Source organism: Bos indicus, chromosome 5 (assembly GCF_029378745.1).
Source record: "Bos indicus isolate NIAB-ARS_2022 breed Sahiwal x Tharparkar chromosome 5, NIAB-ARS_B.indTharparkar_mat_pri_1.0, whole genome shotgun sequence".
In the NCBI taxonomy this organism is placed as follows: Eukaryota; Metazoa; Chordata; class Mammalia; order Artiodactyla; family Bovidae; genus Bos; species Bos indicus.
In genome coordinates this window covers 88,684,815-88,696,849 of record NC_091764.1, presented here as the reverse complement: position 1 = coordinate 88,696,849, position 12,035 = coordinate 88,684,815, and the positions used below count along the sequence as shown (strand labels likewise).

General features: G+C 36.8%; 1 protein-coding gene across 4 annotated transcripts in view; it reads right to left on the bottom strand.

Moving 5' to 3' along the window:
* Positions 1 to 12,035, bottom strand: part of RECQL (RecQ like helicase) — a 32,809-nt gene that overhangs the window by 970 nt on the left and 19,804 nt on the right. For all 4 annotated transcript variants that reach the window (XM_070789977.1, XM_070789978.1, XM_070789981.1 and 1 more), the window contains 9 exons: positions 11,354 to 11,552; positions 9,321 to 9,487; positions 7,911 to 7,992; positions 6,699 to 6,847; positions 6,494 to 6,611; positions 5,836 to 5,974; positions 2,143 to 2,234; positions 815 to 1,034; positions 367 to 496 (listed from right to left, as the gene is read on the bottom strand). In XM_070789977.1, the coding sequence (XP_070646078.1) occupies positions 367 to 496; positions 815 to 1,034; positions 2,143 to 2,234; positions 5,836 to 5,974; positions 6,494 to 6,611; positions 6,699 to 6,847; positions 7,911 to 7,992; positions 9,321 to 9,487; positions 11,354 to 11,552 (1,296 nt within the window). The remainder of the gene's footprint in view (positions 1 to 366; positions 497 to 814; positions 1,035 to 2,142; positions 2,235 to 5,835; positions 5,975 to 6,493; positions 6,612 to 6,698; positions 6,848 to 7,910; positions 7,993 to 9,320; positions 9,488 to 11,353; positions 11,553 to 12,035) is intronic.

The following is a 12,035-nucleotide window of genomic DNA, read 5'->3' as shown; positions in this document are numbered from 1 at the left end:
GCAGGCTGGAGAGCAGTTAATTTGTGATGGGGTTTTCAACTTCTGCTGCACAAGCTGACTTCTCAGCTAGCACTGACCACAGGCAAGGTCATGAGAGCAGGGTGCATCGTAACATCAGACATTAAAATGGAGTTTTCACATTCCAAAAGGTTGAAAACCCCTAGTCTTCATTTAAAAACTAGTCTAAATTCTTCCACTTAATACCTCTGCAGAACACAAAAGTAGGTTTTATCTCTTCTACACCCAGATTCCAAGAACACTGACGTATCTCTTCTGTGTTCCACTGGACCCAGAAGAGAACAAGTTAAAGAAAAGCAAGACACAGGCTTTAATGTCTTTTTCAAATAATTGAAAATTAGTAATCACCCTGAAACAGTTCTGCGTGGGCTTCTTTACTCTCATGGTAATAACGTGTGCCTCGTTGTTCAGAAGGTTAGCTTTAGGTCCTACTTTCAAATATGAAATGGTAGCGTAAGCTGTAAAACTGTAGTCTTCTCTGCAGGAGACAAAGGCCAACAGTCAGGCTTTGAGAAGTTGCAGACAACAAACTGAAATTTATAAAAAATTAGTAAAATAATTTTAACTAACACTGATATGAAATAAAACGTTTAGTATAAAAATGCAATAAAGTATTGTACTTTTCTGCTGCTTTGACATATGATAATTAAAAGTTTGAATTTGTTTACTAGGTAAATTTTATAGTGTTTAAAAGTTCCTATGAAACAACCACTAAACCCTTTGTTCTGTTGCACTTATATAAAAATGACACTCAGGAAAGACAGCATGTGAGGGCAAGAAATGGGTCTGTAGATACTTGAGATACTGCTGTATGAGAAAGTGTGCAATGATTTTCTCCAGGTCTTCACGAGGAAGTGTGGGAGGAGCAAGGCCTGCTACTCTCAATTTCGAGGCACCCTTTCCCATCCAGGAGTCGATCAGTTTTAGTGGCGTGAGCTTTTCATTCAGGTCCTCAGCCTGTTTCAGGATCTTAATAAGATCCCTGCAGTATGCAGTTACATTCTTTCTTTCAAATGCTGTAATGAAAGAGACATGGTTAAAGATGAATGAAATTTTGAAATTAGGGCAAGGATAGGCTGTCCTAAGTGGTTAGACTCGTTTAAAAAATAAATCATCCAATGTGAGCCACCCTAAACACTAGTTTGTTCCTATGTTCTGAATTAAGACTTGCTCAAGTCTCTTTTCATTAGATTAAGCTATAGTCTCTCTAAGACACGAATTTAAATGATATACAAAAAAATAATCTGTTTATTGGAAGGTCTTTGGAGATGCTCTCGGAACCAAAAGGTATCAGCCAGACATGATTATGACAAAGACTTAGAGGTGTTTACAGGAGGGTAAGTCTCTTCTACATATTTACCAGGTTTAGACTACCATATTTAGTCAATCTGTTCTTCATTTCTTCATATTTAATGAAACATGCTCATTAAGCAATATTCTGACAACCAGTGTGGCTTCCTAGGGACTCTAACTTCACGACAAGAATCTCCTGGACAGTTATTCCCATCTATTGACACGAGCACTCAGATGTATTTATCAGACTCTTACTAATTTGGTCAGTATAAAACAGTCTAGTAAACACAATTTTCTCTACCTGCAAAGTTAAAATTGTCGTGACGTTCCCCCACCAAGGCATCAGAACTCAGTGAGGAATGGGTTAGTCTAGCTCATCAAACACTATGCATACATACAGAGTTTTTTAAAGTGAAAATACAGCACCAACACTACTAAACTAGTGTCTTACGAGTGATTGAGTATTATCTGGATCAAAAATGATACACTATAATCTCTATGTTGTACTAAATTTCTCTCTTCAGTCAGTGACTATAAAGTATTACAGATTATTACAAGAGGTTAGCATTCTCATATATAAATAGTATTTCTAATCAGAGGAATTTTAAATGTTTCCCTTCATTTCTTAAAAATTTAACATCTCGGTGTAGCAATATAAAATACATGCATACACATAATAGCTTTTAATTTTAAGTGTTACTACTCTCGAATCTGAGAAATTCTATTCACACCTTGCTAATTCTTTTAAATCCATTTTGAGTGTCTAATACTGCCCTCATGTAGTCCTAGTTACAAACATTAGCTTATAGAAATCTAAAAAGGACAACTCACAAATCTCTTTACAGCAGTTATCACACATTTTGTTACATGCTTCTGGACTCCATACTTCATCAAAATGTTGAGCTATCAATACACGGCGACATCTGCAAACACATTAGAGATACGAATTATCCCTGTTTCAAAATACAGGGTTATATACTGTTACTAGTTTCCTGTTGCTGCCATAACATTAACACAAACTCCGTGGCTTAAAACAACGCAGATTTATAATCTTACATTTTTATAGGTTAGAAGGCTGACATGGGTCTCACTGGGTTAAAATCAATAAAAGCAAGGTGTTGACAGGGCTAGATTTCTCCGAGCGGTTCTGGGGAAGAATCTGTTTCCTTGCCCTTTCCAGACTCTAAAGACTGCCTGCACTCTTTGGCTCATGGCCCCCCTTCCTCTATCTTCAAAGCTAACAATGGGTTAAGTTTTCACATCATTTTGACATCTTATTCCTCCTTCCACATTTAAGAACCCTTGTGATTATAGTATGTCCACCCAAACAATTCAGGATTACCTCCCTATTTTAAGATCAGCTGACTACAACTTTAAATCCATTTGTAACTTTAACTCCCTTTTGCCATGTAAAGTAGCACACTCACAGGTTCTAGAGATTCAGATGTAGACATCTTTGGAAGACTACTACTACTATGTCCACCATATGTAATAGTTTTTTCCATATGTTGTTAGTGTAAAAATAACTTCTATGCACTGGGAAACCAAAAGATTCGCATCACTAGCTTTATTAACAATTTTCATTTTACTGCAGTGGTCTCAAACTGAAACTGCAGTATCTCCAAGGTATACCTGTATTAGAGAATCTTCCTGAGAGCAAAGCAGTTTCCTGTACTTTATAGTATCATTTTGAGTCTAAGTCCCAAAATATGCTTCATGAGGGCCTATTGGATATCTAAGGACATTTTCATTTTCTCATTTTTTAAACTTGCTGTAGCATTAATAGGAAAGAAATACCATTTTCTATCACTAATTACTGCTCACTTAAAAAATTTTGAGTCCTTATAATATGATGGGTAATAAGACTACAAAGATGACTAAGAGTAAAAATAGTAATTGTGAGGGAAGAATACAAATGCAAGATTGTTAAAATGCATTTGAAATTAAGATAGCAAGTTACATCATCATGTATATAGAGAAATTGGTATATATAAACCTCATGGTAACCATAAACCAGAATTCTATTATAGAAACCCACACAAAAGAATTCAAACACTAAATTCATCAAACCACAAGAGTAAAAGAAGGAACAAGAAAGACCTACAAAACCACCTCAAAACAATGAAATGGCAATAAGTACATACCTATCAACAATTCCATTAACTTTAAATGGACTAAATGCTCCAACCAAAAGACATAAAGTGGCTGAATGGATACAAAATCAAGACCTGCATATATGCTGCCTACAAGAGACTCAGCTCTAAAGACACACATAGACTGAACGTGAGGGGCTGGGGAAACATATTCCATGCAAATGGAAATCAAAAGAAAGCCAAGGTAGTAACACTCATGTCAGACAAAGAAAGTGAAAGTTGCACAATCATGTCCGACTCTTTGCCACTCCATGGACTATACAGTCCATGGAATTCTCCAGGCCAGAATACTGGAGTAGGTAGCCTTTCCCTTCTCCAGGGGATCTTCCCAACCCAGGGATCGAACCCAGGTCTCCAGCATTGCAGGCAGATTCTTTACCAACTGAGCTATAAGGGAAGCACCATATCAGACAAAATAAACTTTAAAACAAAGACTGAAGACACAAGAAGGACATTACATAATGATCAGGGGATCAATCCAAGAACATATAACAACTATTTATATATATAGATATATATACACCTAACATAGAACCACCTAAATACATAAATATTAACAGACATAAAGGGAGAAACTGACAACACAATAACAGCAAGGGTCTATAATATTCCATTTATATCAATAGACAGATGACCGAGACAGAAAATCAATAAGGAAACACTGGCATTAAATGACACATTAGACCAGACTTGACATATACAGACCATTCTACTCAAAAATAGCAGAATATATTCTTTTCAAGTACACAAGGAACATTACCAATTCTCCAGGATAGATCACATGCTGTGCCACAAAACAAGCCTTGGTAAAGTTAAGACAAGGAAATAGTATCAAGCATCTTTTCCAACCACAACAGTATGAGACTAGAAATCAACTATAAGAAAAAACTGCAAAAAACTCAAAACATGCACAGGCAAAACCATAAACTACTAAACCACCAATGAATCACTGAAGAAATCAAAGACGAATGCAAAAATACCTGGAGACAAAACCAAAACACAACAATTCAAAATCTAGGAATTTAGAAATGCAGTTCTAAGAGGGAAATTTATACCAATACAAGCTTACTTCAGGAAATAAGAAAAATCTCAAATAAACAAGCTAACCTTACACTTAAAGGAATTAGAAAAAGAACAAACAGAAACAAGTTAGAAGAAGGAGTTAATGGAAGGAAAGAAACAAAGATCAGAGCAGAATAAATAGAGAGTAAAAAAATAATGGTAAAAATCAATGAAACTAAGAGCTGGTTCTTGGCACAGAGTCTAAATCACTGGCCCACCAGGAAAGTCTCAAGAAAAACAGAATTAATAAATCTTTATCCAGACCCATCAAGGAAAAAAGCCCAAGTCAATTAAATCAGAAATGAAAAAGTTGCAACCTACACCAGAGAAATACGAAAGACCTAAGAGACTACTATGGACAAATATTTGCCAATAAAATGGATGACCAGATGAAATGGACGAATTCCTAGAAATGTACAATCTCCAAGACTGAACAAGGAAGAAAAAAAAATATGGACAGACCAATTACCAGTCATGAAACTGAATCAGTAATTTGAAAACTCCCAAGAAACAAAACTCCAAGAATAGATGGCTTCACAGGTGACTGCTACCAAACATTCAGAAAAAAGTTAACAGTTATCTTTCTTGAAGAAAGACAGAATAACTTTTTTCTTTTTCTCTTTTTAAACTTAAGATACTATATTTTTTATTGTTGTACAATTTTAAAGGTTACTTTCCATTTACAAGTATTACAAAATATTATCTATATTCCCTGTGTTGTACAATACATCCTTGAGCCTATCTTACACCCAAAAGTCTATACCTCCCACACTCCTACCTCCTCCCCCTACTCTCATCACTGGTGACCACTAGTTTGTTCTCTATATCTTAGAATGCTGCTGCTGCTGCTAAGTCGCTTCAGTCATGTCCGACTCTGTGCGACCCCATAGACAGCAGCCCACCAGGCTCCCCCGTCCCTGGGATTCTCCAGGCAAGAACACTGGAGTGGGTTGCCATTGCCTTCTCCAATGCATGAAAGTGAAAAGTGAAAGTGAAGTCGCTCAGTCGTGTCCAACTCTTCGAAACCCCATGGACTGCAGCCTACCAGGCTCCTCTGTCCATGCGATTTTCCAGGCAAGAGTACTGGAGTGGGATGCCATTGCCTTCTCCATATCTTAGAATATATGTTCTTAAATCCAGGCATTCTGCAGGTTCATGTACTGGTTTCTACACCCTCAGACATCTGCTTTTACTGCTTTACACTTGATGTTTCACCAATCTATTTACTCACTTAAGTAAGGACCCAAGAAACATCACATGCTTTCACGTTGTTTTTAATTGACAAGTGACAAAAAAGTGTGTGGCTTACTTGTTTATGTTTTGACAGTAGGACACCATCTCATAAAGCTTTTGTTGTCCCACATTTTCCATCACCACCATTGAACTTATCCTGAATATATCTCCAAAGCCATAATACAAAATACAGTCTGCTTTCATGTCATCTCGACCTGCAGTGGGAAGCATCTTCAGATTGCATAGTTACTTTAAAAAGTCAAACGTGCAAAAATAATAAATATAAAATTTGCTGGTGATATTTCAGTCTAAATATATCATATCTAGAAATTTCAGATAGAGATGTAAAAGTTAATTTGTAGCAGGTGTCCTCAGATTTTTAAAAATACGACTGAAGAGAACTATCAACAATCAGCTTTATTAGCTTAAAAACCTGTCCATAAATAATCCAGTTGTTCAAATTATAAACTTGAAACCACTAATTAAAAACTCAGGAGACAAAGATGGATATCAAATTACCTTAGCAAATGTAAGAAGAAATAATTCATTACATTCCAATAAAACATAAGGAAAATTTCTCCATAGGCAAATAAATGTAAAACTTCAAAGGACTTTATTGTTTGTTATAAAAATACTAGCCAATAAAGAGTTAAAAATACAGTAGTAATAAATATCACTTACAGTGTTTTTAAAGCTCTTTTAAAAACTTACTTCTGGGTATGAGTTATACATACCTGCTCGGCCACTCTCTTGGTAATAATTTTCCATAGATTTACTCATTGAATGATGAATAACAAACCTCACATCTGGCTTATCAATTCCCATACCAAATGCAACTGTTGCCACAACTACCTAAAATGTATTAACATTGTATATATTAATTAAGCTAAAATACATTTAAAGGTGAATTAGGTTTTGATTAAAGAGCTATTAGTTAACCTGAATTTCATTCGCTGCCCATCTTCTATGAACCTTGGTCTTATCTTCTGGTTCCATATTGGCATGGTATGCACCTGCAGGAATCCCCAGTTTCTGTAAACTAATTGTAACTTGCTCAGAGTCTTTCTGAGAAAAGCAATATATGATTCCTGTAATAAAGATGTCAAATGGTTAGATATATACAGCACACTCCTGGAAAATTTTTAACTCACACACTTAAGATACTGGTAATTCCAATGCATGGGGAAAAAAAGAATTATGAAAAATTCCAAGGCCCTGAACACATACTGACTTTTCAGTATAACTCAAGATTTGATCAGCAACTTGCTCTAGAGCCTGGAGCCACCAGTTTAGGTTTCCATTATCTTAGTTCTCTCTCCAACTTTATCTTCCACTACACAGTATTTCTAAAACTGATGCTTCATCCTCTAGAAGACGTAAACAAGTATGCTGTGAAAAAGAGTTCCATGCACAAATGAGTTTAGGAAGCACTGCATTGAACAAAATTAAACAGGTGTATCTATCTGCAAGGCTGGTTAGAACGTCAAAGGTGCTGATATACCCTGTGACTCTGTGGGAAGAATAAATAACCTGCAGATTTTCTCAAACTTATTTGACCCTGGAACTCCTTTTACCCAGGGCACCCACTAATATCTCCTGGCAATCTACAGAATAGTTTTGAAATACAACTTTTATATCAATTCTTTGCTTTAGTAACACCTGTCTATGCATTAATCCTGGAACATGTTATACACAATCTCAACTCCATCTACACTCATTCAGCATTTACTTTTTATATTTCTTTACACAACTTTACACTACACTTAACTCATTCAGCATTTACTTTTTATATTTCTTTAATGTGTCCTTTATTATAAGAAAACTATATTTTATATCCCTATAGAACATCATTGCTTAGCCTTCCATCTTATACACAGTAGCTACTTAACTAAATATGTGCTATTGATAACATTATCATTAGGCCTATTCTAATACAATTAAGTGTAAATAAGCAAATCAGTTTCATGACTCTTACAATCTGTGTCATTAGCAAATGCCAACCCGATTTCTAAGATCACCAAGCAAATTAATTTTATCATGATATTTTCAAGTATGTTCTGCCATGCATTAATCTTTTTCTAGTGAACTGCTGTAGTATTTGTTACTTTTGTAAAGTGCTCAGTCTTTATAGGTGGTTTGTTTCTGTATTACCTGATTGCCCCTTGTACCTTCCATTAATGAGCTTTACAATGTCCTCAATAAAATCTTCAGTGTTTGAGGGCTTCTGCCGAACCTAAAAAAAGTTAACTTATTAAAAAGTAAATTAATGAGTGCCATTCGTGTGGTTATTTACTTACAACTTTCAAGGTGCCATTCTTTCTTGGACATGGTGTTTTCTCTTATCATTCTTTCATTCATTGCATCTGACCCTGTCACAACTCAGACTCTTCTTGATCCTTAATTTTTAATTCACCAGAGAAGAGGAGGCATAGAAGCAATGAATAACTTGTAAAGATGAAGACTTTATTTTCTGACCCTACTTTTGTAAAAACATAAACCATGGCACAAATAACTGTTCAGTAAGAACTCAGAAAAATATTAAGTCTATCCTTAAAGGATTGGAAAGTAAAAACAGCTGTGAGGTTATTTAACTTTCAAGGTTATATACTAAATAAAATCTAAATAGGGAGTATTAGCAAATCTTTAAGGGTATAATAATTTTGCATTATTTCATAATTAATTTTATAGAGATGTCATTAGGGTCCTTGGTTATCTTTTTCATTTTTTTGGCTATGCCATGCATCAAACCCATGTCCCCTGAATTGGAAGCAGAGTCTTAACCACAGGACCATCAGGGAAGTCCCAGGTCCCTCAATCGATGCATGCTTTCTCTCCATCCTTACACAAAACGTGTGTATGCAAATTTAACAAGGCAGTTTTTTCTACTTAACCAAGCAAAGGATTAAACAGCATAAGATATACGAAGCAAGCATTCATGAATAAATCTGTTTATACTCACCCAATTTTGCAAAAACTTTTGAACATAACTATGACTCATGTAGGGAGAAGGCAATGGCAACCCACTCCAGTACTCTTGCCTGGAAAATCCCATGGACGGAGGGGCCTGGTGGGCTGCCGTCCATGGGGTCGCTAGGAGTTGGACACGACTGAGCGACTTCACTTTATTTTTTCACTTTCATGCATTGGAGAAGGAAATGGCAACCCACTCCAGTGTTCTTGCCTGGAGAATCCCAGGGACTGGGGAGCCTGGTGGGCTGCCGTCTATGGGGTCGCACAGAGTCGGACACGACTGAAGCGACTTAGCAGCAGCAGCAGCATGACTCATGTAAACAAACATAATGAAAAAGTAAACTTTGAAAAGACTCTGATGCTGGGAAAGATTGAGGGCAGGAGGAGAAGGGGATGACAGAGGATGAGATGGTTGGATGGCATCACGGACTCAACAGACATGAGTTTGTGTAGGCTCCGGGAGTTGGTGATGGACAGGGAGGCCTGGTATGCTGCACGGGGTCACAAAGAGTCAGACACGACTGAGCGACTGAACTGAACTGAAACTCTGCTGAAATCCTTCACAAAATAAACTGACATAGAATTACATACCTCATAATAGAGATTTGGTCGATTAAAAGAAGCCGTGAAAGTAAAACATTTTTCAACGCACAATATTTTCTGAGCATCCTTCAAAACGTGACTGGTCGCTGTTGCGGTCAGTCCAATTAGTGACGCATTAGGGAACTGCCGCTTCAAGATACCAAGAGCCTTATAGTCTGGAAAAAAAAAAAAAAAATACAGAGTAGCCCTCTTCCTATTCTTTCAGGAATTAAAAAAAGACCGATCTTTTAGGCAGATCATCAAGATGACCGTGAGTTTATTTCCACAGCCACCTGTATCTAATCTGCCACTGCAGCCTAGCCTTTGTGACAGATGGGCTTTACTCTGCTTTTATAACTGGTTCTTCAGAAACAAGCACTCTTGGCCACAGGTGGAATGCCCTGCAAAATGTCTCCAGGAAGCTAAGCACTGGTCTACACCTGCTGGACAGTGGATTCAAGAGATGGAGTGGAAGCAGTCACGGTGTTTGAATTATGGCAACAGATAAAAGATAAAAAGACCATCTGTCAAAACCCTTCTACCACAGACACCACCCAAGAGTGTTAAACTCAGACAAGAAAATGCTTGATTAGTATAGAACCCACTTCAGGGAAACTGCTCTGGGCTCCTATTTATCCTATACATCGAAATCACTAGCTATGTTGTCCTTGAGTACACCCTCAAGTAGTTCAACTATTTGAAGAAAAGTGAAGAACAAATGTTGTAGAAATGGCTCAAAGTTAAGGTCAAAAAGGCTACTATAACAACAGGGAGGAGGAAGTTATCTGTTTGGAAAGTTATGAAAGCCCAGAGTCCAGAAATAAGCCCAGAGTCCAGAAATAAGCCCACATATATATAGTCAATAAATCTTCTACAAAGGAGCCAAGAATATATAATGGGGAAACAATAGTTTCTTCAATAAATGGTGTTGGGAACACTGGACAGACACATGCATAAAGAACAAAACTGGACCCTCATATGACACCATACACGAAAGTGAACTCTCAATGAACTACAGACTCGAATGTAAGATCTGGAACCATAAAACTCCTGGACAAAAACCAATGAGATAAGCTCCTTGACATCAGTCTTGGCAATGATTTCTTGAATCTGAGGCCAACAGCAAAAACAAAATGAAAAAAACAGGTGGGGTTGCTTCAAACTAAAATGCTTCTGTCTAGCAAAGGAAGCCATCAACATAATGAAAGGCAATCCAGGGAATGGGAAAAACATCTGCAAATCACATATCTGATAAGAGGTTAGCTAATACCCAAAATTGATAAAGAACTCATACAGCTCAATAGCAAAAAAAAAAAATTGATTTTCAGATTTCTTTGCATAGAACAAGTTTGAGCAATCTGTTTTAGGCTAAGACTGTAGGATTATGCTGATGGAGCAAAGAATAAGGTTACTAAAGTATACCACAGAACTATAACATTGAGGGGTTCACTGGGTGTAGATCCTGAAGTGAGTGCTGAAGATACCTAAAACGACGACTAAAAGAGACAACTTTGAAGCAGAAGCAAATTCCTCAACAGATATGAAGGAGAATCCAGAAATCAGTAAATCTTTATGGCTAAAGATGACAAAGTACAATATATACACATTTCAAAAGATAAAGGCAACTGGACTAATAAGCACTACTGTGGTGGGTGGGGATTAAAGAGATTAAAGATTCTGCCTTGGCTCCTCTTGTATTAAGGCAAGAAAAAAATAAGTAATGACTACCTAAGAGGATAATTTTAATGGAAAGGATTTGCATCATGTAAAGCTGAATAAGAAAAGAGTCCCTAGCATCACGGAGTTTTCTAGGTAGAATATACATGTGTGTGTGCACTCTGTCATGTCTGACTCTTTGTGACTCCATAAACTGTAGCTCACCAGGCTCCACTGTCCATGGCATTCTCCAGGCAAGAATACTAAGTGGGTTGCCATGCCCTCCTCCAGGGATCCTCCCAACCCAGGGATCGAACCCGTGTCTCCTGCATTGGCAGGTGGATTCTTTACCACTGCAGCACCTGAGAAGCCCAGAACATACATACCAGGTCTGAAATCGTGTCCCCACTGACTACAGCAATGAACTTCATCTACAGCAATTCGGGTAAATCTCCTTGCTTCATAGGCTTTTTCTAGTCTTGACATAAACATTTTGCTTTTTGCAATTTTCTCTGGAGTCACATAAATTAGCTTTAGCTTGGAGTTTTTATTTACCATTTCAGCATGAACCCATTTCACATGCTCCTATTGAAAGGAAATATAGACACAATGATAGAACTAAGCCAGCAGAAAGCAATACTCAGTGGTAAATGAAGATGCTCATTACTCAGAAGCAACAGCCTTGGGACACTATAGCAGCAGATGCTTACTTCATTAAAATTAAAATGATGTCCCAGTACTGAGCTTCATGGTAGCTGTGCTAATAGCATTTTAGTTATTTATTTACATTCAGACAGTTGATATAAGAATAATCAATCTCACTTGACAAAAAAGAGAACACAAAAACGAATATGAAGACACTCCAAAAAGCATTTACTCCATGAAGGCATAATTCTAAATTTTTCACAATAAATGCCAAAATGTAAGCTAAATGCAGTATGGTGATAAAGACAGGTTTTATTAATTTTAATGTTATATTTGAAATCATTTCATAGATCTCATAGATCTGATTTCATAGAACAAAATTTATTCTTGATTAGATACTTTAATGATGCTATCAAATCTATT